Source organism: Xiphophorus hellerii, chromosome 8 (genome assembly GCF_003331165.1).
Source record: "Xiphophorus hellerii strain 12219 chromosome 8, Xiphophorus_hellerii-4.1, whole genome shotgun sequence".
NCBI classification, from domain to species: Eukaryota; Metazoa; Chordata; class Actinopteri; order Cyprinodontiformes; family Poeciliidae; genus Xiphophorus; species Xiphophorus hellerii.
This window is the reverse complement of record NC_045679.1, coordinates 703,974-731,691: the sequence shown is the minus strand read 5'-3', so window position 1 is coordinate 731,691 and position 27,718 is coordinate 703,974. Positions and strand designations below refer to the sequence as shown.

The following is a 27,718-nucleotide window of genomic DNA, read 5'->3' as shown; positions in this document are numbered from 1 at the left end:
TGATATTCATCTAACTGCCACTAGATGGCAGTATAACATTTCTTGTTTTTAATTCAGCTAGTTTTCTAAGTGACTTCAGACTAAATCCACAACTAAAACATCCACTGTCATCAGAAATCCAATTACAAGACACATTTATTAATCATCTTCGAAATCTCAAACAATATGGCTGCCACTGGTAGAAAGTCAGCGGCCATTATTACAACAAACATGCATAAATACTTTATATAGCTTATTGAATCACACACTGATTTAAAATTTGGGGTCAGAGTTCAGGTCATAATTACTTTTATATGTTGTGTATGACTATGACGTCACGATGCTCCAGATTCCGACGCAAAATGAATGCGGCGTCATGTGCTTGTTTGTCCCTCGCCGTCCGCCGTAGCTCTGCCTGCTGGCTGAAAAGGCGGAAGTTCCAGCAGGCTAACTTCCCTGAGTCCAATAATTCATTCCCGTTTCTGGGAGAAAGGCTGAAAGGGAAGCAGCGTCACCTGCCAGACATGTCTACTGCCTACAAGAACAGGTGAGTTCTCCTCCTCAGGTGAGACTCAGAGGCAGCCGGAGAAAAACGCAGCTGGACCGCAGAGAATCAATTAGCTGGAGCTAACAGCCCCGCTAACCAAACAAAGGCTAACTTCACGTTCAACACACAATTAATTTAATCTGATCCGTTATTAATACATCAGGCTTCATGTCCGTTTATATTGTCTCATTTTAAGCCATTTAATTGGGTTTTAAAACGTTTTTACGGTTTGAGTCAGTTAGCTGTGTTTGTTTAGCCACGTTAGCTCCCTGTTAGCAGGTCAGCTGACTGCTTTCAGCTGCTGACGTCATCAAAAGCAAACACGAGTGCGCAAACAGCTGCTAAAAAATAAACAGCTGCAGGTTATTTTAAAAAAGATTTCTGAAGCTTTTGTTGGCATTAGGCTGCAAAATAGATGATCGATATACTATTATCGGAACATCGGTCCATCCGTCCGTCCATACTGAACTCTGATGTCAGATTATTATGAAATAAAATGAAACTTTATTTCCAACATGATAGTAGTATAAAATCATGCACTAGAACAAGGAAGGCAAAAGACATATTTTTGTACCACAGTAATCTTAACATGCTGGAAAAGGAGCAGGAAGAAGAAAGAAACTGATGACCTCTGACCCCATAAACTCAGACAATATTTTCAGATGGACCCTCATTAATAAATCCAATCAAAACTAAAAATAAACTGGTTCATTAATTTTCCATTTTATCTGGGTTTACATATGTCTAAATATATACATCCATACCCATACACTCATATGCGTTAGCCTCAGTTTACGGAAACACATCAGTGCCAACTCTCACCCATATTTCTATATCTTGTGAAAATGACCTCCTTATATTTCCTTTTAAATTGTATTAAGTTCTGACTTTGTTTTAACTCCTCATTTAACTTGTTCCATAATTTTACCCCATGAATTGAAATTCAAAACTCTTTCTTGTTGTTGTTAAACTACGAATCCTTAAGTTTGAGTTGAAGTTTTATCTCCTTCTCTTTCATAAAACTTGCTCTCTATGAGCTCAGGCTGCAGTTTATTAGACGCCTTAAACAGAATTTGACCAATTTTAAATTCCACCAGATCTTCAATTTAGGAGTTTTAGATTTTAATAATAACAGGTTTGTGTTCTCATAATAACCAACATTATGGATGATTCTAATGTTTCTGTAGGAAACTCAGTGGATGTAAAGAGCTTTAATTAATTCCCCACACCTCTGAACAATATGTTAAATATGTTAAATCAGAGAGTTATATAGAATATAAAGTGATTTATTATCCAGAATATGTCCAGCTTTAGCCAGGATTGATTTGCTGCTACTTAGTTTATTCTGTAAATGTTTAATCTGATACCATGGTAACAGATTATCTCTGTTCCTCAAACTTCCTCCTGGTTTCTTCAGGATCCAAGAGTTCAAATCGGCTTTGGGAGAGGAAAGCATCAACCTGATGACGCTGAGGGAGCTGAGCTTCAGCGGTAACCTTTGACCTCCAGCCAGTAGACGCTGTGCTCTGATTGGTTCAATCTGACTCTGGTTGTTTCCCTCAGGAATCCCTCATGAGGAAGGACTGCGCTCGCTGTGCTGGAAGGTGAGTTTCACTCACAGGAAGGTCCAGAACCGGTTTAGACACCAGCCCAGAACCGGGCCAGGAACAGGCCACAACCAACCTGGAACCGGTCCTGAATCAGACCAGGACCGGCCCAGAACTTCCTGTATCTCTGTTGTATTTATGGTAATAAGTTCTGTGTCCTGATGGGAAGTACCGGCCGTGTTCTGACCCGGTTCATTTATCCTCCAGATTCTGCTGAACTACCTGCCTCTGGACCAGACGTTATGGGATTCCTTCCTGAAGAAGCAGAGGTAGGAGAACCGGGCCGACTGGGCCGGACTTCAGGTTGCCATGCCTGTAACGGCCAGCAGGGGGCGGAGTTTAACTCCGGCGCTGCTCACTGGACAGAAGAAGAAGCTTCTCTGGTTCTGCTGCAGATTTCAGCTTCAGCTGATCCAGATTCTGTTGATCACCTTTTTGTTCCAATGATTAATTGATTATTCTCAATCAGCCAAATTATTGATCAGTAATAATCAATAGCTGCTGTTCTGTTTGGACTTTAGCTGCTTGTTTCATCAGAACCAGAGAGACCCGTTTCTCTGGTTCTGAGTCCTGTTGCATAACGGACCTGGAGGTCCGGTTCATCTACTGAAGCAGAACCTCCTCTTCCTGTCATTCAGGAGGAAAGTTCTGGTCTGGTCCGGTCCAATCCTCTGTCCTGTCTCCACAGAGAGGTTTACTCCCAGTTCCTCAGAGAGATGATCATCCAGCCCGGTATCGCCAAGGCCAACCTGGGCCTGTCCAGAGCCGACGTCACGCTGGAGGACCACGTAAGTACTGACCCGGTTCTGGTTCTGATTCTGACAGGTGGTTCTACAAGGCCCAGATTGCATAATCAGTAGAACTGGTACCAACTAGTTGTACCAGTTCTACCTGGTTTTGGTAGACCGGACCAGTTGGATCTGTCAGAACCGGTCCAGTCAGAACCGGGTCTTTTGGCGTTGCAGCCGCTGAACCCGAACCCGGACAGCCGCTGGAACACGTACTTCAAGGATAACGAGATTCTGCTGCAGATCGACAAGGATGTGAGGTAAGAACCCGGACCCGGGCTCTGACCCGGACCCGGACTGGTTCTGATCCGGGTCGGTTCTGGTTCTGCAGGCGGCTGTACCCGGACATGGCGTTCTTCCAGCGGCCCACCGACTATCCGTGCCAGCTGATCCTGGACCCGCAGAACGACTACGAGACGCTGCGGCGCCGCGTGGAGCAAACCACGCTGAAGGCCCAAACCGTGAACCGGAACCGGAGCGGAGTCACCAACGTGAGTCAGCAGGGGGCGCCGCAGGCAGCATTTATAATAAAATAGAGATTAGACCTGAAGGGTTTTCATTATAAGTTAATATTAAATAACCTTCATTTTTATTTTTTATTTATTTATTAAATACTATTAAAATTTCTTGTGGTATTTATTTATGAATAAAGTGAAAAATAAACCAGTTTACACAGAAGACGAATAAAGGAACCTATAAATTTATTTAAAATACAAATCTTATAATCAGACAAAGTGAAAATTTTAGTTGTTGCTCTTTTTATTTCTTATGTTTTGTTGTATTTATTAATATGCATCAATAAAATCATTTACTTTTTATTTGCTTTCCTCAGATACCAACAAGATCTGTTGGTATAAAATAAGTTTTGCTTCTGATGTGAGAGAGAAACTTTGAAGAAATGTTCAAGATCAGCTGTAAAAATTATTATTATTATTATCACATAAAAAATGTGAGAACTGGATCAGAACATTCCAGTTTTTTCTTTTAGTTTTTGTGGAACCCGGTTCTTCTCTAACTTTGATCTACTGCTTCTGACCCGCCGGTCCTCTGACCTCTGACCTCCTGGACCCGATCTCTGTTTCTCCGGTTCTGCGGTCCAGGTCAGCTCTCCAGGAAAGTCTCTGAACCTGTACCCGTCCAATGAGTACGAGGTTCTGCCCAGCGGCAGCGAGGCGCACTGGGAGGTGGTGGAGCGGATCCTCTTCATCTACGCCAAGCTGAACCCGGGCATCGCTTACGTCCAGGGCATGAACGAGATCGTCGGGCCAATCTACTACACCTTCGCCACCGACCCCAGCAGCTCCTGGAAAGGTTCTGATTCAGGTTTTCTGGTTCTGTTTCTGGTTCTGGTTCTGACGGCGCTGTGCTCCGTCCTGCAGAGCACGCCGAGGCCGACACCTTCTTCTGCTTCACCAACCTGATGTCAGAGAACCGCGACAACTTCATCAAGAGTCTGGACGACTCTCAGTGCGGCATCACCTGCAGGATGGAGAGCGTCTACGCCATGCTGCGCGACAAGGACCACGAGCTCTTCCTCAAACTGGTAACGCACCGCCGCGCTCCTCTTCCTCAAACTGGTAACGCACCGCCGCGCTCCTCTTCCTCAGGCTGGTAACGCACCGCCGCGCTCCTCTTCCTCAGGCTGGTAACGCACTGCCGCGCTCCTCTTCCTCAAGCTGGTAGCGCACCGCTGAGGAGGAGGAACAAACCAATCTGGTCTGGAAACGCTCCGGAAAAATAAAACTTTTATACATTTAGTCTGTTTACATTAATTTATATTTAAATACAAAGTTTAAATAGAAATTATTTAATCAAAAATGAAATAATCCCCAATAAATTTAGTCATTTTTTCATTGCTTTCTGTTTAAATCGGGGTTTCCAGTAGAATATCAGCCTGGCGGCCACCAGGCTTTGTTTGCCCTGCCAGGCTGAGTGTAAATGTTTGTAGCAGAGACAGCAGAGATTCTGTTTAGTGAAACTGTTAGAAGCTCAATGCTAACATGTTATCATCAGCTTGGTAACTCAGACTGAGGTTGGGGGTGTTTCTTTATTCACTCTGACCCGTTAACTGACCCGTTACCGGTTCTGGTGCTGTCCCACAGGAGGAGCAGAACATCAAGCCTCAGTACTTCACCTTCCGCTGGCTCACCCTGCTGCTGTCCCAGGAGTTCCTGCTGCCGGACGTCATCCGGATCTGGGACTCCCTGTTCTCCGACCGGGACCGCTTCCACTTCCTGCTGCTGGTCTGCTGCGCCATGCTCATGTGAGGCTCCCAGGTTCTGCATGGGTTCTGGTCCCGACCCGTTACTGTAGCTGAACCCTGACCCGTCTCTCTGTCCTCCTGTCCAGACTGATCCGGGACAGCTTGCTGTCCGGAGACTTCACCACCAACATGAGGCTGCTGCAGGTACGTCCACTGCTGTCGTTTAATAATTAAAACTTTAAAGAGCAGAAAAAACAGGAACGAACCAACAGACGTCTCATGTGGGGTTCCCCAGGGCTCCGTCCTGGGGAACCTCCTATTTAACGTCCGTATGTTCAGGTTATAACAAAAAATATTAGTCACCAGGTGACCTTTGACCCCATCCAATCACTGATCAGATGCTGACAACAGATAAATGTGTGGATCTGCAAAACTTTCTGAACTGAAACTGAAGTTATTAAAGAGGAACGATCTAAAGTTATAGATCTAGATTTATAATTCTAGAGTCAACACACAGCTTCACTTCATCCATCTGGAAACCAGAGATCAGGCTGACCTCTGACCTTAACCTTCAGAGCCACATAAAGACGGTTCTACAATCAGCCTTCTATATAACTATCAAACGTTTTTGTCTCCATATCTGACAGAGATTCAGCTGAAGAACATTTCCAGGATTAACGATCTGCTGCTGTTGTCATAGCAACCTTCCAGATCTCTCAGGTCTTCTGGTTCTGGTTCTGCTCTGCAACCAGAACCAGAACCAGACGGAGAGAAGCAGCATTCAGATTCTATTCACCACAAATCTGGAACAAACTTCCAGTAAACTGAAAAACAGCCGAAACACTGAGTTCCTTTAAACCTAGACTAAAACCAGCTGGTTAGTTCATTTGATTAATAACTTTGTTCTGGTTATTCTTGGTTATTTTGATATTTGACAAAATATAATTAAAATATTTAGTTTAATAATTATTATTATGTCATAAATGACTGAATCGCCTCGTTGCTGAAATGTAAACATCAAGACTCCAAGTTCAGAACCAGGTTGGTTTTCTGATCAGGAGAAATTGTTTTAAAAGTTAAAACTATTTACTTTGAAGAAATGTTCCATCTGACAATTAAATGCCACAAACTGCTGTATCATTTGTTGAATTCAAATCTTAAAGTTCATTCTAGAACCAGTTAAATTTAAAAATCCTTATTTATCCAAAATGTGAATTAAATGTTAAAACCTTCCTGAATCTTCTGAAGTTTGTTTGTTATTTTCAGTTAATTTATTTTTTGTGTTGATTTCAAACTTTAAAATCAAACATTTTAAGCTGATGATGTTTTAATCAAACATCTCAATAAAATAAACAGCAGATTTTCTGGTCTCATTGTTTCATATTTAGGTTTTCTGACCCGGATCAGTTTCTTAATTTCTGGTTTATTTACTGAAGTTAAAATCTTTTCTTTCTGCAGGATTATCCGATCTCAGACGTCCACCTCATCCTGACCAAGGCCAAAGAGCTGCAGGAGAACTGCTAACCTGGACGAAGGTAGGAGGTCAGACTGAGAGCCGGGTCAAAGGTCAAACCTGCTTCATCATCCGCCATGGCAACAATCCTCTTCCTTACGAACTGATCAGAAAATATTGTTTTATTGATCATCTGGAGGAGGAGGAGCCAAAACGATTCAACACTACAGAGCCGGTTGCCATGACGACTGCTGGAGGAGAGTCCAGCGAATATCGCAGATCTTCTGAGGCGTTGCTTCGTTTTTCTAATGTCAGAAACTTTTGGGCCTTTATGGAGCAGGAAGTGACCAGGTCCATTTCCTGTCAGTGTTTAACTTCTCTACAGGAGAACATTCGGTTCTGTTTCTGCTTCTCCGGGACGGATTCAGTAGAACCGGTTCTTCAGCTCAACAGAACCTCCAGGATTTCTGGTCAGAGACTTTCTGAAGGTCCAGAACCAGCAGCAGGTACCAGATACTCAGAACCAGAGTTTGGACTTCACTATGAGACCAGATGGACCGCCATGCTGCATGTTTTCCACCTTTAGCCCATGGTTCTGGGTCCAGTTCTGGTTCGGTTCTGGATCTGGTTTTTGGTTCCGGGTACAGACTAATATCTGGTGAAGTTCTGTCTGGTATGAATCGTCTCTGGAGCCTTTACAGTTTTTCTGCTGGTGCTCAGAGAACAGATTTCAGTTCAAACCCAAGTAAACAGGAAACCTCTGGTCAGTATTGTGCAAAAGTTTTAAACCACCCACTTCCTGTGATCCAGATGTTCCTGAGATCTTTTACTGGTTTGAATCAACGGTTCTCCAGAATTCCTGAAGGTCTCAGTCCAGATTTGACACCTTAGACATGTCAGACCTTGAAGAATCGATTCTCCAGTGAAGTTTGGTGACTGACGGGTGTAAATGTGCTGCAAATGCCAAAAACCTGAATGCAAACCAAAATGGCTGCAGTCACAGGAAACAGTAGGCTGTCTGTTGCCTTCCACTCGATTCTCAACTCTCTTCACTGCTGAGTCTGGGATTCCTCCCATTGACTTGGATTTCTCCAGAAAAATTTCAGGCCAATCAGTGAACAGAAGAAGTTCTGAATAAAAATGTTGATTTTCTAATCTGCTTTAGAGTCATAGTCCATCTGTAGTTTCTGCGACGGCAGCAGAGGAAGTGAAGGAAGCCGGTCAGTTCATGGTCAGAACCGACTTACAAATATTGAATTATTAACAGCCTCGTTCAGATCGGCTCTTCCCTCTTCACAGTGGAGGATGATTGTTTACAGGGCAGAACATTTCTGGTAAACTTCATATCATTGAACTGATGCATTACGTACATCACAGCCAAACATGAGTGATTGTGTAAATTTTAAAATGTCAACAGAGGAAACAGGAAGTGATCTGTTCTAAAGAGTCCAGATCATCTGGAGGAAGCAAAGCATAGAAACAAAAAGCAGGTTAAATTTCATAAGGAAACGAACCAAAATGCAAAACGCTGCAAACTTGTTTCATCAAACGGAAGTCCTCCAGACCACAAGGGGGAGCCGACTAGAAGAAAGCTGGAGGAAGAAAGAGAGGGTGTGTTTCACTTCACGACTTTTTCAGAGTATATTACATTATTATATAACCACAGTGTATCAACATGTTTATATTACCAACTCCAGACTCCCCCTGCTGGTGAGGAGGACTTCTGTTTAGTGAGTTAGTTTGCAGCTTTTGCTCTTTTTTACAATTTGCAGCATTTTCTGTGGGAGTAAGAGGTTTGTTGATTGATTTATTTTTTTCTTTGCAGGTTTTTTCTGTTGCATTTTATGTTTGTGTTTTTTAGCCTAAATCATTTATTAGTTTGTAGCACATTAGCATCATGAGGTCACATCTAGAATCTCCTTCAGTCCCGATCAAGACTTTCTCTAGGGGATAAACTCTCTGGTCTCTGATGTCTACCACATGTTGAGTTGGTTTTACCTGAACAAATCGTTATGGTGCTAACTACCGTTAGCCATGCTAGCAGCTAACAAGGAGTCTCTGTGTATTTACACAGTGAAGAAACATTTTAATCATGTTTGCTCATTGGGTTGACGCCACGCTGACATCATGCTTTAAGTTTATATGATTTTTCTGGATTATTTGAGTCTGAGTTAAAAAAGTTCTCTGGAAATGAGTGAAGAAGCACAAAAACTGGAGAACTTGTTGATCCAAACCACTTTGAACGATTTATAGGAACAATCTGGAAGTTATGATGAAATGAGGGTTTGGTTTTAGATTGGGCATTAAAAATAAAACCTTGGGCTCTCACGTTGATCATCTCATTAAGAACTGAGTGTTTATAAACATTTCTTTAAAATCCAGGATATAAATCTGACTTTTTTTTTCTCCCTCCTAAACAAAAACAAAAACAAAACCTTTTTTTTTTCTTGCCAAATGAGCCAAAAGTGTTTTTATTTTCCAAACCATGAAGTCACTGTTTATTATTTAGAAAGCGCCACAGTAAAGGTTTTACTGCTTTTATGACACTAAATGCATCATCAGAGGTTTATCTACTGAAGGATGATCTTTAAGCTCTTTACATGCGATGCATCATAACGGCGTATTACAGGAACATTTCTGAGCCCAACTGTACAAAATTCTGGGTATTTTCCAGTTTCTGCTGCAAACAGTTTCTCTGAAAGGATCCTGTGGATTAAAGTGCAATCTAAAACTGAGCCACTAGATGGCTCCACTTAGGCAGAACATATAAACTCCATCATCTGAACCTCATCTGGTTTGGTTTGATGCTCAGATACCAGAAAGAACAACGACATCCCGACCGAACCGGATCAGGATGAAAACTGATTAATCATGTTGAGAAAATCTCTAAATTATGGTTTATATTGACTGAACATCTGAGGTTATTAGAGCCCTTTGGAACAAAACAAATGAAGTTTACTGACATGGAAACCAGAGTCGGTTCTGGTTCTGTCGTCCAGCTTTGATCCAAACACCAAAGACTCAGAATTTGCTGGTTTCTGGTCCCGTTTTCAGGATCTGCTGCTGGTTTTTGGGAGAAATTTGAAGCTTTTGTCATTTTTCCCTCCTGATGATCAAACCTTTCAGGAAAAGTTTCTGTAACGTTGTTGAGTTTAAATCACCAACAGATGAAGTTACAAAGCTCCAGATTCAGACCAAAACAAACTGAAGGTGTCTAAAGTGCACAAAGGTTTTTACTTTGAGGGATTGTTACCAACAACGTCCTCATCAGTTTAATGTCTATTTATTTCTCCTGATGCTTTTCTGTTGGATTGTTGAATAAAACTTGTCTTTTTCTTATTTGCATGATTTTACATTTTGTAAACTCAAATGACATTTTTTGTAATATTCTTCAGTGTTTAAAATAATTGTATATAAATAGTTTTTACATGTTTGCTTATGTGAATTAAAATAAACAATGACAGAAATGTTTGACTAATTAATTTAGTTCTTTAAAATAATTTATTTTGTAACATGTAAAGTGTTAAATAACATGTAAACTTCGGCCGGTCGGCCATTTACCAGTTTCACTCAAACTGGATTAAAGTCCAATCTGCTTTCAGGACGTTCACACCTGGTGGAGGAGAGGAGGAAGAGTTCCCACAAACAGAGTAAAACAACTTCAACATGTTTTTACTCCAGTAAAAGTAAAACTTATCCGTCCAGGAAATTACTTGAGTAAAAAAGTATTTGATAAAAAGTTACTCAAGTACTGAGTAGAACGTCAGAACAAATTTATTTTTGAGTCAAAGTGAAGCGCGGCTTCATGCGATTTCATTTCATCTGGACGACAAAGAGATCAGCTGGAGCTGCAGGTCAGAGGTCACAGAGGTAATGTTCACACTAATTCATCTTTTATTTGCAGGTTTCAGATTAACATGTTTTCCTTCTACAGATGATCCACTGGGTCTTTAAGTGTTTTTAACCCAGTTTCTCTCGTAGACTAAGCTACAGGCTGACCTTTTGTTGAACCAAACTGTTTTTTTCCTCACAGATAAAAATCTGCTAAAGGATTTTCTACTAAACTGTTTTCTCCTCCAGAAACACTCCTGGAGCAGCTCTTCTCTTTCTGTCTCTGCTCTGTCCTTTCTAATCCCCGGGGTCGTGACAGTTGGTCTCTCTTACTGAGCCACTGGAGGAGGTTCTGCTGGAGGAGTCTTCCTGTTGAAGGGAAGTTTTTCCTCTCTACTGTCACCACATGCATTCCCAGTTTGTCTGTAGTGATGTATGGTGGTTTTGAGCTCATATGGAGAGTTTAAGGTCGACACCACATGGTATACAGATGACAAAGATACAGAAGACATTCAACAGTTTTTGTTGTGATGGACTCTGAAGACACCAGATGGCTTCAGAAAGGCAGGAAATGTGGATATCAAGATGGCCGCTATGTCTGGACTCTGAACCCAATGGCAGGAAATGTGGTTTGCTACTTCCTGTAACCACGCCTCAAGGCTTTGAAGTCATTGGATGAGTTCAAGAAAATTGGTAAAGAATGAAGCAGTCGATCCAATCGATCCATGATGCTCAACACAGGAAAACACGGTAGGATATATGAAAGGTAGGTGTTCTGGTCTTGGGTCCAATGACCAGGACAGATCTGCGATTCTCTGATCTGTGAGCAACCGAAGGGTCATGTGGGGTCGAGGTGTGAAAACTATTCCAAGCGAGCGGCCTTCATCGCCCCCTGCTCATGGATGACCTTCGTGACCCTATCATCGGGCTCAGTGTGTTTTCTGGAGGAAATCCTGGAGTATGGTACTTTGTTTTTTCAGCTGCGCTTGATCTACTATATGTAGAACTCTTCTAATATTATCATGTGTTTGACGTCCTCATAAATCCTGTTTGATCTTCCTCTATCAATTCTGTTACAAAGGTATTTCATCTATTAGAAATAATGGTTGTGTATATTTTATAATCTACGTTTAATAATGAAATTGATCTATAATTGCCACAGTGTTCCTGATCTTTTCCTTGTTTTGGGATGACTGAGATGATACTGTAGCTTCACTCCATGATGGAGGGATTTTATTGTTATTGAGGGTCCAATTGAAAGAAGCAGGAAATTCTGGCGTCAACTCTTCTCTAAACATCTTGTACCACTCTGCCGGGTATCCATCACTGCCTTTCGATTTATTATTTTTTAATGTATTTATTGCCTGTTTCACTTCCTCTGTTGTGATTGCTGCTGTCAGTGTCTCATTTTGTAGTTTGCCAATTGTTGGTAAATCTAATGCATTTAAAAAGGTTCTCATTTCCTCCTCGTGCAAATTCAGGTTGTGTATACAGTTTCTCATAATATTCTGGAAAAATGCCCTTTATTTCCTCTACATTATCTGTTAGTTCACCTGTGTGGGGGTTTCTAATTTTATATATCGCATTAAGTGTTTGTTGTTTGCGTATACGTTTAGCTAACAGTTTAGCTGCCCTTGAACCTGCTTCGTAGTAATTCTGTTTCAGAAATGTTTCTTTTTTCAATCTCTCCTAGTAATATGTCATTTATTTTGGTTTTAACTGCCTTGGTTTCTTGGTAAACCTTTGAGTCTTTTGTTTTCTGGTATTCCTGTTCTAATTCCCTAAGTCTCTGTATTTGCCCTGTATGCCATCCATCCATCTTCTTCCGTTTATCCGAGGTCGGGTCGCGGGGGGGGGGTAGCAGCTTCAGAAGGGAGGCCCAGACTTCCCTCTCCCCAGCCACTTCTTCTAGCTCTTCCGGGGGAATCCCAAGGTGTTCCCAGGCCAGCTGAGAGACATAGTCCCTCCAGCGTGTCCTGGGTCTTCCCGGGGCCTCCTCCCGGTGGGACGTGCCCGGAACACCTCACCAGGGAGGCGTCCAGGAGGCATCCTGACCAGATGCTCCTCAACTGGCTCCTCTCGATGTGAAGGAGCAGCGGCTCTACTCTGAGTCCCTCCCGGATGACTGAGCTTCTCACCCTATCTCTAAGGGAGAGCCCAGACACCCTACGGAGAAAACCCATTTCGGCCGCTTGTATCCGCGATCTCGTTCTTTCGGTCATGACCCAAAGCTCACGACCATAGATGAGGGTGGGAACGTAGATCGACCGGTAAATCGAGAGCTTCGCTTTTTGGCTCAGCTCTCTCTTCACCACGACAGAGCGGTATGCGTCATAGTCAGCAGAAAAGTCATTTGAATGCTGTTGGAATTGTACAAAGACTAAAGCTTTGAAAAGGGATCGGTACATCATTGCAGGAGAGCACAAAAGACACAGAGAAAAGGAACGAGCTGCTACACAAAAAAATCAGATCCTGAGCAAGTTAAAGTACTCATTGATAATATTTTACTTGCCATCAAAATTAATGCATCAATGCTGTCAGTTCAACAAATCCATGACCACATTGCAAAGTATGTGAGTATACCAGAAAGCTGGCGAAGCAAAAACTATGCTTTTGAATTTGTGAACTCAATGAGATTGTGCAGAATGAGACTATGTGCAATGTTAAAAATGCACCCTGGCAAACCCTCATAGTAAATGAGAGCACAGACATAACAGTACATAAAATGTTAGTCATATACATTAAATACAGGGAGGAAAATGATGTGAACTATAAAATTAGCATTATCCAGCTGACAGCATGCACTGCTCAGGATATTGTGGAGGCAATAACTAAATTTTATTTCAAACATGGACTGGACATGCAGAGAATGGTGATGCTGACCTGCGATGGTGCTTCAGTAATGCTGGGAAAACACAAGGGAGTTGCAGCTTTGTTAAAGCACCAAATACCACACTTAACTGAACTACATTGGGTGACCCATAGAGAGGACTTGGGCATTGATGATGCCTGGAAAGATAAGAGTGGTGTCTGGAAACGTATTCCTTTCTCCAATTTTTTTTTTAATCCCCATATACGCCTTTCTTTCTTCGTGTTCGGAGATCTCGGTCGGATAGTCGTGGTCAAAGTAGATTTATTTACCTAGATCTTTTTCTGCCAGGCTTTCTTCAAGATCGTTTCTTTGGTCTCAAATTGTAGAAAGTTAACCACGACTGACCTTGGTGCTGCATTTGGGTTCGGTTTGGGGTGAGGGCTCGGTGAATCTGGAGATCGATCCCCTCCGGGAGTTCGAGTTCCTTCTTAAAAAGTTGTTCCAGAAATGGAGCTGTGGATCTCCCTTCTACGTCTTCTGGTAAGCCGAAGATTCGGATATTGTTCCTCCTTGATCTCCCTTCCAGATCGGTTAGTTTTTCCTGCCCCTGTTCCACCATCTTTGTTAGCACCTCGTTAGCATCCATCTTCCACTCCTCCACCTCCGCTATGCGTGTCTGTGCCTCGCTGATGTCCGCTCGCTGTGCCTGTAGCTCCCGGTCATTCTCGGACAGCCTACGGTCTATTTCTTGTCGAAGATTCATTATTTCTTCCTTCATTTCTTTCTTCAGCTCGTCCTTGAATACGACCAGCTCCCGGCACAGCTCTTGTTTAAGGGCTTTAATATCACCTCTAATAGCTGCGAGCCCATTTTGCAGCTATAGTCTCAGTGCTATCGTGTTCTTCCATTTCCTCTGCTGGGGCTATTTCGTGCTCGCTAGCTTCGTGTTTGGAGATTTCTTCCGTTACAGGCAGCTCTTCGGTTCTGTCTTGCTTTTTATAGTTTTTCCGGCTTCTTCTCTTGCTTATCCCACTCATGCTTTAGATTTATCTATCGAGTTCCAATTTTGTTGTGGGCATTTTTACCAGAGTCTGGAGAGCTAACTGACTATGCTCCTATTCCCTCCGCCATCTTGAAATCCCATTATTTTATTTTTAAATGCGTAAACAGACGCGTACTGTAGTTTGGCATTGAGGAAAAGAAACCGTTTAGAACAGGGGTCTTGACTCCAGTCCTTGAGGGCCAATCCCATACAACCTTAAATGTGCTTCTGGTCCAACACACCTGAATCAAACGTCTGAATCCCCTCCTCATCTCCTGCTAATAGGAGGTGAGGCAGATGTGACGTACCTATGACACACCTATGACGCAGGTGTGTCGAAGCAGAGACACCAAAAAGTTGCAGAACACCAAACCTTCAGGATTGGAGTTGAAATCTCCTTTTTTAGAAGTTATATGTTTATTGAAGCAGCCAGTCTTTGTAATGTTATCAAAGAATCAAAAACAATTAAAATAAATAAATGATTTAATATCCACAACTTCGGTTCTCATTTCATTTGTTCTTTATTGTAAAGCTTTGGCAGGTGAAACACACAACTCAATTCAACAGCTGAGAAAGATTAGACATGTAAACATCACCAAATAATATTTGACTTTCTGTCTCTAAAAGCTGAGGCAGATGAAATTTACTGAAATAACTGGTCGTAGAAAGAGAGAGGTACGGTAATTTTATTTATATAGCACATTTTCAGCAACAAGGCAGTTCAACCAGTAACCAGTAAGTGGCAGTGTTTTCCTGTGGTAGTTGATTAATTCTTGATCACTCAAAAACCCAAAAGGAAGAAAGTACTCAATGGTAATTCCAACAAAGAATCAAAAATCATTCCAAAACTTTCAAGAAAATATTTAATAAAACCAAAAATCTGATATGATCTGATCATCTCCAGTAAATTTAGAATAGAACTTCAGCCTATTAAGCTAAACGTGTAAATGTGTTTGGTCAGATGCATATTTGGTCTATATATTTCCCCAAAATGTTAGTGCCTTTCTTCTCTCAACTATTTTCAAAACCATTGAAAAATCATCTTAATAATGAGCATTAATCAAATTAATTACTAAGAATCATCCCTTTGCTGATTATCAGTTTCATTGTAGACTTGAAATAAACTCAACATAAAAACATGCAATTCATATTCAACTTAATAATCAGATTACTTCTGCTTCTCACACTGTTTAAAAATTAAAATGCTTAACACAGAATAAACAACAAATTATTAACATAATGAAAATATAAGAAAAATACAAAACACAACCTTCTTTAATTGTATGAACAATTCAAAATTAGGAATAGTGGAGAACTCACCTCATCTTGACATATCACAATATAAAGAAGTTTTGAACAATAAAATGATCCAAGTATTTCCATCTGATCAACTAAAATATGTAATTCTGATCTCATATGTGAACAAACAAGCAGAATCTTCAGTGTTAACTTTGTGTGTAAAACTTGTGTTAAATTAGGAAAAGACGTCACAGACACTCCTGGTGGGACTTCGTCTTTACTGAGGCAATTCAACACCAACATGGGCAACGGCAGAGAGATCTGGACATTAGATCTCATTAGATCTGAACCCAAACTGTGTTTTGCTACTGGACTTATGTGCCTGTCATGGATTGTCCATAATGAACACATTGGACAAGTGTAATGGTGTCCAACATGCTTGCAAAGGTTTGCAGGTGCTTTTTGTACCAACAAACCTTTGGCTTCAGTACGTTGATTGACTTTGTTGTCATCAAAGTGGATGTAGAGAGGATAGGATCTGTGTCTGCTGTGAGAATCTTCTGCTGCGAGTCTTTTTTCAACTGGCTGGCACATTTCACCAGCTCTAAACCCTCAGCAGGCTCATTATGGGTGCCTGGGAGTTCTCCCAACTAGTCTGAATGTGTTTTGTGAACTTGGAAAATGCAGTTGACTGTTGTTTGGGGAATCCTGTGGGGTTTACCTTGGGAATATGAGGTACCAGGTATCTTGCTATGGGCTGTTAGGTCCTTTAATGACTGGTGTCAGAGTTTGGTCTGCATTTCTGGCAGTATGTCGAATCTGGTGAGAATCTGGCAAAGTTACCTTCTGTCACAAATTCTGTTCATCGTCCTTATGGATAAAAGGGAATCCATTTTGGTGGCTTTTGGATTATATCTCTATTTTTTGCCAGTGATGTTGTTCTGTTGGTCATTGGATTGTGATCTGCAGCATTTGCTAGAGCAGAGTGTGAAGAAGCTGGGCTGGGAATCAGTAGATTTTTCTTTGTATGGTCTTCAGCCAGAAAAAGGTAGCGTGCCTTTTCCATGTTAGGGAGTTTAGGTATCTTGGGGTCGTGTTCACAAATAAGAGAAAAATGCAGCAGGAAATCAACAGGCGGATTGGTGCCATTGGTGCCAGTGATGTGGGCTTTGCACTGCTCTGTGATGAAGACAAAGCGGAGCCAAAAGAAAAACTTTTGATGTACAACTCAATCTATGTCCCTGCCCTCATCTATGGTCAAGCGCTCTGGGTGGTGACTGAAAAAACCAGATCATGGATATAAGTGGTTGAAATGAGTTTCCTGTGCAGGGTATCTGGGTTCTCCATTAGAGATGGGGTGAGAAGCTCCAGGAGGAACTCAGAGTAGAGCTACTGCTCCTTCACATGGAGGGGAGCAGTTGAGGTGGCTCAGGCATCTAGTTAGGAAGTCTATTTTTTCGGAGGTTTTAAACCCTCATTCATCCTGTTCTTCAGCTTTTCTAGCACTTCGACTTTCTTTTGTTCTCCTTTTTCCTTTATTTTCACAATCAAAAAGTCCAAATGAACAAAAGTGGATGCTGAATTAATGTTGAGGGCAATATCTTCCAGTCTGGTAACACAACTGTAGGCCTCATCCAGCAGCGACAACCGCTCTGTTGTCAGTTTGCTGGTTTCCTTTTCAAGGTTTTCCAAAAGAGTTGACTTTTTCTCACATTCTGCTTTATTTTTTTCATATTTTGCCTTCACATCATTCAGGGTCTTCTGAACTTTTCTGGTCTTTGTCACATATTTCCAGTTTTCTTTGACATGATCTGTTTCAGGACACTTGTTGGTACATATTGTGCAGCGACCCCACTTCATGACATTACAGTGTGCTGGCTTCCAGGCCATTGTGCATCCAGGGTAGTGACAGTTCTCCTTACAAATATTACAGGTGACGGCTCCTTCTAAAAACATCAACCCCCACTTTCCTCCCCTAATTGTTTTTTTTTCTTTGTACGGTTCATCAACGTCTATAGTGAAGTTCTTGTTCTTCTTCATCTCAGCTTCATGTTTATTATAAGCTTCTTTAATCTGTTTTATTTCATTCTGTTTCTGTTCATTCAGCTCGATTCTCTCCTTCAGGTTCTGGATGCAGGCCGTCAGTCTGATCCGTTCATTCAGAACCTCCACTGTTGTTTTCAGTGGTTGAGGTTTGGTGTTTTTCAGAAAGTCTCTCAAATGACCCATTTCTTCATTTGTAAAGTCACAGGAGTATTTTGAAGCATTTATATCTTTCTCTGTTGTGTATCTCTGTGTCTTCTGTTGATTATTAAACATGAAGTGAACAGGTTGATTCATCTCATCTTTAGAACATCTAATATCTGCAGCTTCCAGAGCCTGAAGAACATTTTCAGGTGTTTTTCCATCAGAGTGAGTGATCAGAGCTACAATGTTTCTCTCCAGGTCGTTTCCAAACAGAGACGTCACTGAATCAAAGATGTATCTCAGTCGGTCACTCAGTCTGTTATCACTGGCCTTCATTACCAGACCCACTGCATTGATCTGATGAACTCCATCCTCTGATCGAAACAAATCCAACAATCTTCGACTGACAGAGTTATCTTCTTCAATCCCTCTGGTGCTTCCATATCCAGGAGTATCGATGATGGTCAGAGAGAACGGCAGAGTTTGACCTTCAAAACCAAAGATCTGATAGACGATCACATCTGATGTCTGACTTTCTGTTTGATAGTTTTTCTTGTCCTCCTCTACTATCTGAAACCAGACATTATCCTCAAACTTCACTCCTACAGCGTAGTTGAACAGAGCGTTGATCAGAGTAGATTTTCCTGTTCCAGTTTCACCAACCAGTAAGATGGTTTTATTGATCTTCATCTCATCTTCCTCTCCAACCGTCAGTCTGCTCAGAGTTCCCATCATCTCTTTCTTTGGTATCAGCTGGTAGACAGCAGGAGGTCCTTCATGGATTTGAACACTTTCTGAGATCAAAGCCTCCTGATTAGATGAGGTAATTGCCATTCTGCAGAAAAACAGGACAAACTTTTATTTATTAAAAATGTAAACAAAATGCATGGGAACTTATTTTATTAATGTATTGATAATGGGATAAATAATTAATCATCCAGAACAAATTCAACATAAAAATACAGCATATGCAGTACGCATGTTTGTGATGTGAAAAAAGGTTATGTGGCTCTATGGATAAAACGTAGATTGAATTAAATGATTTATAGAGTGTCTGTTTTTGTTGCAGACATTTCCTAAAAGTGATGAGCTTCAGTAAAGGTTTGCCAATTTCTAGCAGAGACAATGTGGGCTGTTGGCCATATGAGCCTCCATTTGTTCCACCAGCTGCATTGACACCTTTGGGAACTTTGGGGATTTTGTGTTGTTGTTTATTGCCCTCTTTTAGAGGTCTGGTCTACACACCCAGTGTCATTTTGATTTTGGTTCTTGAACTCTATTGGGGTCTAGAAGTCTCTTTTGTGTGTATGCGTGAGGGTCAGGGTTCAGTCTCCTAGACACACACCTCTGGTTTCCAAACCAATGTTTTTATTTATTAAGTAATCTCTCTGACTTTCAGCTGCCTGCCTCATGCATCCTCCTTGAATTTTGGATCTTCTGTTCAGCATTTTATTACAGTTATGATCTTGCTGGCATGTTATTGCATTGTACTGATTCTTCCTGTTACATTTTCTCTGCTAAGCTGAGTCCTTGTGTGATCATGTTCCCATGACCCCATTGTTTGTTTTTTGTATTGAGTTGGTTCAATCAGCCTCCTTGTATCTTCCTTACTTATGCACAGCTTTTGTAACTTATCAAAACCTAAACCAATAATAGGATTTGGTTTGTAACTATGAACAGTGACAGGAGATGTTGAACATTTCAGGTTTTAGCACTAAATGATCCCGAGCTGTAAATGGACTGAACTTCTAGAGCCCTTTTCCAATCATTTTGACCACTCAAAGCACTTTACTTTAGAGCCACAATCCCCCATTCTCACTCACAAACGGACACACATTTACACACCGATACACAGATTGGTAGGCAATTTGGGGTTAAGTGCCTTGCCCAAGGACACATCGACATGTGGCAGGAGGAAGCTGGAATCAACCATACAACCTTCTGATCACAAGACGACTACTCTACTCACAGAGCCACAGTCATAAGATCTAGAAATGTTGAACAATTAAACATAACATGAAGTGACATCTTGAAAGTACCTACCTGTGTTTCTGTGATGTTCTGGTTGCCTGATCCATTTGGTTGTATATTTCCTCCAGTTCTTGCAACTTTTCTTCATCTCCTTGTCCTTTCATCTTCTTGATAAGGAAGTCCAAGATGACATAAGTGGAAACTGAATCATCAGTTGAATCATCATTCTTAACTAACACAGAAAGCTTGATCAAATGTCTATATGCTTCATTTACTAATTGTCTCTTCTCTTCCCTCAGCTTTATTTTCTCCTTTTCAAGTCTTTCTGAAAGCTTCACCTTCTTCTCTCCTGCTTCCTGTTTCTGTTTATATTGTTGTTTCAGGGCTTCTTTATTCCTCTCAACCATCTGGGTCTTGATCACAAATTGCCAGTTTTTTTTCACATGTTCTGATGCAGGACACTTGTTGGTGCATGAAGTACATTTCCCATTTATCATCACTTCACATTGTTGAGCATTTAAAGCCTTTGTGCATCCAGGATAGTGACAGTTCTCCTTACAACCCAGGCAGATGACAGCTGTGTCTGAACCACATGTTTCATCTCTAAGAGGCTCCATTCCTTTGTAGGTCTCAGGAATAAGTACATTAAAATTTTTAGACCTTTTCATCTTCTGTTTGTTAATACAAAGAGCCTCTTGAGTTCGTTCCACATCTCTCAGGTTTAGCTCAGTGAACCTGATTCTCTCCTGCAGGTTCTGGATGCAGGCCGTCAGTCTGATCCGTTCTTTCTCAACTTCCATCATGACCTTCTGCTGGAGAGGTGGAGAGTTTTCTAGAAAGGCTGTGAACCGTTTCATTCCTCTTTCTGTTACTCTCCAAGCATTTTCTAGAGGTACTTCTGTATCTTCTGTTCGTTCTTCATCCTGGCGGAAATCAAACTGGGAGTGAACTGGTTGTTTCTTCTCATTTTTGGCACATTTAATATTTGCAGCTTCCAGAGCTTGAAGAACATTTTTAGGTGGATTTCCCTGTGAGTTTGTCATCAGAGCTACGGTGTTTTTCTCCACATCTTTTCCGAACTGAGACTTAATAAAATCATAGATGTACTTCAGTCGGTCACTGACTGGATTCTCTCTGTCCTTCATCACCAGACCAACTGCATGAACTTCCTGGATCCCATCAGTTGATTGGAATAACTCCATTAATTTCTGATTGATCCTGATATTATGTTCGACATCCTGTGTGTCTTCATATCCAGGAGTATCAATGATGGTCAGAGAGAACGGCAGAGTTTGATTCTCAAAACCAAAGATCTGATAGACGATCACGTCTGATGTCTGACTTCCTGTGTCTCTACTTTCCTTGTTCTCATCAACGACCTGAAACCAGATTTCATCCTCAAACTTCACTCCCACAGCGTAGTTGAACAGAGCGTTAACCAGAGTAGATTTTCCTGTTCCTGTTTCACCAACCAGTAAGATGGTTTTATTTGGTTTGGTCTCTTGTTTTTCACCAACAGTTACTGAGGTCAGAGATCCAATCTTCTGTTTCTTTGTTCTCAGCTGGTAGATCTTAGGAGATCCTGAACAAACTAGATCACTACTGGAGAAAATCTCCTCAAATCTGGATGAATAGTTTCTGTTCCTGTAATAACAATAAAGATGTTCAGTGCATGTTTTAAAATAAGACTTATAGTTTAAAAATATTACAGTGGGATAGATTTATGTCATATGCACATATAAATCATAAATACATCTTTAAATGTACTCAGTGATGTTTTAATTAATGGCACATCTTTATAGATTCAGCTGCAGCAGAAATACAGAGTGACTGAATCACTGAATGTGGAGAAAGAGCAGATGGAAGAAATCCAATTTGCTTTGCTAAAACAATTAACAACACAAGTCTGAGTTTGCAGTTTATAGAGAGAAACGTTTCCCTACAATTATTGGCCACTTCTCCAAGAAGATCACAGCATCTATTGATTATTTTTCAGTCTTTATCAGACAATGCTTTAACAAGTTTTAAAGAATCTGTTCCAATTCTCTCTTTGAGAAAACCAACTTTACTAACAGGCAGTTACACCGTCAGAAACGAGGCACTAGAGACACCAGCAACCGTAGTCCAACGTTTTCCAGGGCCAGACATCAAATTGTAGCAGAAACTGCTGACTGAGGATGACCATAATATAGGTAGATAGTTGTTCACATGGGTAATGACACCCAGTTATACCAATCAGAGGTCACTAAAGCTAGTATTGGTTTGGTGTTAGTTTCCCAAAACAATGTCTAAATTGTGTCCTGAAAACCAAGTGAGGCCACATAAACCTGGGAGGGTGGTTTCTGTTATATAGTTACAGACATGCAGCAACAAGCTTCAGGGTTATGTAATGTTGGAAATGTCCCATAATTTTGTGTCACTATAAGTATTTCTCCTCTCCTTGGGCTGCCACCTTATCGTGGTGGAGGGGTTTGAGTGTCTCAATGATTCTAGGAGCTATGCTGTCTGGGGCTTCATGCCTCTGGTAAGGTCACCCAAGGCAGACAGGTCCTAGGTGAGGGACAGACAAAGGGCAGCCTGAAGACCCCTATGACGAAAGAAACTTTGGACTTGGTGTTTCCTCGCCTGGACGTGGGTCACCGGGGCCCCACTCTGGAGCTAGGCCTCCAGAGTGGGGTCGGGTGCAGTGTGTGATGGGTGGCGGCCGAGGGAGGGGGCCCTGGCGGTCCGATCCTCGGCTGCAGAAGCTCTTGGGACGTGGAATGTCACCTCTCTAGTGGGGAAGGAGCCGGAGCTAGTGTGTGAGGTTGAGAGGTTCTGGCTAGAAATAGTCGGTCTCACCTCGAAGCATGGCTCTGGTTCTGGAACCAGTCTCCTTGGGAGGAGCTGGACATACTTCCACTCTGGCGTTGCCCACGGTGAGAGGCGTCTGGCAGGAGTGGGCATACTTGTTGCTCCCATCTCGGTGCCTGTACGTTGGGGTTTACCCCGGTGAACGAGAGGGTAGCCTCCCTCCGCCTACGGGTGGGGGGACAGGTTCTGACTGTCGTTTGTGCTTACGGGCCGAACGACAGTTCAGATTACCCACAGTTCTTGGAGTCCTTAGAGGGGGTACTGGAGAGTGCCCCTCCTGGGGACTCCCTTGTTCTGCTGGGGGACTTCAACGCTCATGTGGGCAATGACAGTGAGACCTGGAGGGTCCTGGTTAGGAGGAACGGCCCCCCCAATCTGAACTCGAGCGGTGTTCTGTTGTTGGACTTCTGTGCTTGTCATGGATTGTCCATAACGAACACCATGTTCAGGCATAAGGGTGTCCATATGTGCACTTGGCACCAGGACACCCTAGGCCGCAGTTAGATGATCAACTTTGTCATCGTTTCATTGGATCTGCGGCCGTATGTCTTGGACACTCAGGTGAAGAGAGGTGCGGAGCTGTCCACTGACCACTACCTGGTGGTGAGTTGGCTCCGGTGGTGGGGGCGAAAGCCGGTCAGACCTGGCAGGCCCAAACGTGTGGTGAGGGTCTGCTGGGAACGTCTGGCGGAATCCCCTGTGAGACGGAGGTTTAACTCCCATCTCCGGCAGAACTTCGAACACGTTCCAGTGGAGGTGGGGGACATTGAGTCTGAGTGGACCATGTTCCGTGCCTCCATTGTCGAGGCAGCCAATCGGAGCTGTGGCCGCAAGGCTGTTGGTGCCTGTCGCGGCGGCAACCCTCGAACCCGTTGGTGGACACCTTCGGTGAGGGATGCCGTCAGGCTGAAGAAGGAGTCGGGCCTTTTTGGCCTGTGGGACTCCGGAAGCAGCTGATGGGTACCAGAGAGCGAAGCGGCATGCGGCTCGGGTGGTTACTGAGGCAAAAACTCGGGTGTGGGAGGAGTTTGGAGAGGTCATGGAGAAAGACTTCCGTACCGCTTCGAGGCGATTCTGGTCCACCATCCGGCGTCTCAGGGGGACACCGGATAGTCGTTGGAGCAGTACAGCACCAACACTGTTTACAGTGGGGATGGTGTGCTGCTGACCTCGACTCGGGATGTTGTGGGCCGGTGGGCAGAGTACTTTGAAGACCTCCTCAGTCCCACCAAAATGCCTTCCATTGAGGAAGCTGAGCCTGGGGACTCTGGGTTGGGCTCTCCAATCTCTGGGGACGAGGTCGCCGAGGTGGTTAAAAAGCTCCTCGGTGGCAGGGCCCCGGGGGTGGATGAAATCCGCCCAGAGTTCCTTAAGGCTCTGGATGTTGTAGGGTTGTGTTGGCTGACGCGACTCTGCAATATCGCATTGACATCGGGGGCAGTTCCCCTGGATTGGCAGACTGGGGTGGTGGTCCCCCTGTTCAAAGAGGGGGACCGGAGGGTGTGCTCCAATTACAGGAGGGTTACACTCTTAAGCCTCCTTGGCAAGGTCTATTCAGGGGTCCTGGAGAGGAGGGTCCGTCGGATAGTCGAACCTGGGATTCAGGAAGAGCAGTGTGGTTTTCGTCCTGGTCATGGAACACTGGACCAGCTCTACACCCTCGGCAGGGTCCTGGAGGGTTCTGGGAGTTCGTCCAACCGGTCTACATGTGTTTTGTGGACTTGGAAAAGGCGTTCGACAGTGTCCCTCGGGGAGCCCTGTGGGGGGTTCTCCGGGAGTATGGGGTACCGGGCCCTTTGATATGGGCTGTCAGGTCCCTGTATGACCGGTGTCAGAGTCTGGTCCGCATTGCCGGCAGTAAGTCGGGCTCGTTTCCGGTGAGAGTTGGACTCCGCCAGGGCTGCCCTTTGTCACCGATTCTGTTCATTACTTTCATGGACAGAATTTCTAGGCGCAGTCAAGGTGTTGAGGGGATCCGATTTGGTGGCCTTAGGATCTCATCTCTGCTTTTTGCAGATGATGTGGTCCTGTTGGCTTGATGAGGTCGCGGTTATTCTGGTTATTATGGTTATTCTGCAGCTCTCGCTGGAGCAGTTCGCAGCCGAGTGTGAAGCGGCCGGGATGGGGATCAGTGCCTCCCAATCCGAGGCCATGGTCTTGAGCCAGAAAAGGGTAGAGTGCCTTCTCCAGGTCAGGGGGGGGTGTCCTGCCCCAAGTGGAGGAGTTCAAGTATCTCGGGATCTTGTTAATGAATGGGGGAAGAAGGGAGCGGGAGATCGACAGGCGGATTGGCCCAGCGTCTGCCGTCAAGCGGGCACTGTACCGGTCCGTTGTGGTGAAGAGAGAGCTGAGCCAAAAAGCGAAGCTCTCGATTTACCGGTCGATCTACGTTCCCACCCTCATCTATGGTCATGAGCTTTGGGTCATGACCGAAAGAACGAGATCGCGGCTACAAGCGGCCGAAATGGGTTTTCTCCGTAGGGTGGCTGGGCTCTCCCTTAGAGATAGGGTGAGAAGCTCAGTCATCCGGGAGGGACTCAGAGTAGAGCCGCTGCTCCTTCACATAGAGAGGAGCCAGTTGAGGTGGCTTGGGCATCTGGTCAGGATGCCTCCTGGACGCCTCCCTGGTGAGGTGTTCCGGGCACGTCCCACCGGGAGGAGGCCCCGGGGAAGACCCAGGACACGCTGGAGGGACTATGTCTCTCTGCTGGCCTGGGAACATCTTGGGGATTCCCCCAGAGGAGCTGGAAGAAGTGGCCGGGGAGAGGGAAGTCTGGGCCTCCCTTCTGAAGCTGCTACCCCTGCGACCCGACCCCGGATAAGCGGAAGAAGATGGATGGATGGATGGATGCAAGTATTTCTAACAAACTGAATCACAGAACTTCCTCTAACTTTAGGATCACTTGCTTTAATGATTTGGGTTTTTTGTACAGATATACTCACTGTGCCATGGTAGTTCCCAAATCAGAAATCTGCAACGATTGAGACAAATAAATCAAATGAAACGTAATAAAAAACCTAAATCACTTGTCATTAAAGACTTCCAAAAAGTCACAGTTGAATCTGAAAAAGAAATTGCAAAAAAAATGCATGAATATTTTAGAATCGTTACAAAATTCTAGAAATATCTATTTAGTTAATATCAAACATGGCAATAAATTCAATAAATCATGTAGCTCTACTCAGATCACCAGCTGACTCATCAGTTTTATAAAAGAGAAAGCAGAAGTTCAAACTTGAAGTTTTTCTGGAGTTTTCTGTCTTATCAGAAACAAGTTGTGAAAAGAAACAGATACAAAAAGAAAAGATGTCATTTATAAAACAAACCTTTACAGAAATACAACTTTAGATCCTCCTGATTAAAAACTATTGAATGACACATTTTATGTTTATTTTCAGTAACTAATGCTTTTGTGTAGGAAATCTTTTAATCTGATCATGTTTGCACTTTGCTGTTTAACCAACATTGTTCTCATATAAAGCTGAGGCCTAAAACAGGAAAATCCTGTTTAGGTTTAACTGACAAATTCAGAAAACAAATAAACCTGTGTTCACTTCCTTAAACCAAAACTTAAAGAAATATTTATGAAACCTTATTTTAACAGCAACAGTGAGTGTAATGCTACTATTACATGTGATTTACAAATGAGGATACAATAAATATGTAGTAAATAATACAAATGTAAGGAGATATTTCATTGTGTTGAAATATAAAATATTTATATTTTAATATAAATACAATTGTTATTATGCAATTGTATTTACATGACCTAAAATATATTAACAATGTCCTTTTTCCAGCTTTCTGAGTCTCAAACAATAGATAATAAAACTGATCCTACCTTCTGTTGTCGGGTTGAAAAGTTCTGCAGATCTGAGCAGGAGGAAGACGGTCCCACCTATAAACTGTGAAACGAGCTGCAACCAATTTATGCTGCTGGGTTTCTGAGTCATGTGACCAAAAGTGTCATGTGATTTCACAGAAACGCTCATCAAGCCACCTTATTCTGTTTGCATTGTTTTTTACTGATATGAGCCACAGAAATCAGGAAGTAAAGCAGTTATATGAATTAAAACACGAGAAAAACCGAGTTGCTGTGAATGATATTACAATTTTTTAGCTTTACTTCCATTTTAAAATAAAGATGTTTTCTTTGGTGCTCCAGATTTTGTCTCATTTTTCTGAGGTTGATGTAATGTAAATCAGTGGTCCCCAATCTTTTTATTACCGCGGACCGGTCAAGACTTGGCAATTTTGCTGCGGCTGGGTGGGGGGGTTAGGGTTCAGGGAGCCCTGAAGTTTGAAGGCTTCATTCCTCATTAATAAGGGGGGGCGACCATAAGATAATGCTTCTGCATGTTGGCATTCTAGCTAAAGCCTTTTTTTTTCTGCCCCGATTTTCCCTTTACGACAATCTTCCAACGTCCTGCAGTGTGTGGTGTGTTACGTGGTGGTGTGTTAAATATGGCCGATCTAAAATCGGGCACATTCAACATTGTCTTGGCCCTTTTATCTCAGCCTGTTGGGTTTTCCCTGACTGGGAGCGAAACGCAGCCTGTTGAATGTGACAGGTAGCCAATCAGAAAGCGCGGTGACGTAAGAAACGGAGGGGAATCCCAAACTGTTGACTTAGCGCAACTAAGAGTCCGGTGGACATCAGAGGTGATATGTGGAAATGTTTATTACTATATGTAAAGGTCATTTTTATCTATGTTTATTATATGTGGTTATGGTTATTCAGTTAAAAGTTTTAACTACAAAAAAATCATAACTCACCTCCAAATCATAGAGCAGCAAATAGAGCGGCTGCTCCGCCATCTTTTATCAAATGCCTTTTCTTTTTGTTTCGTCTTTTATGGCTTAAAATGAGCCACAAACTATCACTGCTGTTTGATTATTCTAAATTCATATATGGTGGGCGTGCCGTGGTGGCGGGGGGGTTGGCACGACCCACATTCAGGCAAAACGAGGGGCGGCTGTCGCGGGTTCGACTCCTGGACCCGACGACGTTTGCCGTGTGTCTTCCCCCTCTCCTTCCCCCTTTCCTGTCGGCCTGCTTTGAAAGGGGGGACGCTGGAGCCCACAAAAGGACCCCTTGCGGGGCGATAAAAAATAAATAAATAAATTCATATATGGTCTGTTGGGGTTTTACTGGATTTTCTCCTGGAATCGGTTCTGTGGTGTGTTGCTGCTGGACTCACGAAC

General features: G+C 42.9%; 2 protein-coding genes across 2 annotated transcripts; one reads left to right on the top strand and one right to left on the bottom strand.

The window, feature by feature from the left end:
• The first annotated feature begins 362 nt into the window (after positions 1-362).
• tbc1d13 (TBC1 domain family, member 13) lies at positions 363-9,916 on the top strand. The gene is made up of 12 exons (XM_032569855.1): positions 363-526; positions 1,944-2,017; positions 2,090-2,130; positions 2,341-2,402; positions 2,822-2,921; positions 3,099-3,181; positions 3,253-3,412; positions 4,022-4,232; positions 4,301-4,464; positions 5,024-5,184; positions 5,271-5,328; positions 6,583-9,916. Exons 1-12 carry the CDS (start codon positions 504-506, stop codon positions 6,646-6,648), a joined length of 1,203 nt encoding a protein of 400 aa, XP_032425746.1. The 5' UTR covers positions 363-503; the 3' UTR covers positions 6,649-9,916.
• A 4,848-nt stretch (positions 9,917-14,764) lies between these two features.
• Positions 14,765-26,583, bottom strand: LOC116724806 (uncharacterized). The gene is made up of 4 exons (XM_032570549.1): positions 26,355-26,583; positions 25,456-25,484; positions 19,732-21,303; positions 14,765-18,523 (listed from the first exon to the last, which is right to left on the bottom strand). Exons 2-4 carry the CDS (start codon positions 25,461-25,463, stop codon positions 16,951-16,953), a joined length of 3,153 nt encoding a protein of 1,050 aa, XP_032426440.1. The 5' UTR covers positions 25,464-25,484; positions 26,355-26,583; the 3' UTR covers positions 14,765-16,950.
• Between the last annotated feature and the right edge of the window lie 1,135 nt (positions 26,584-27,718).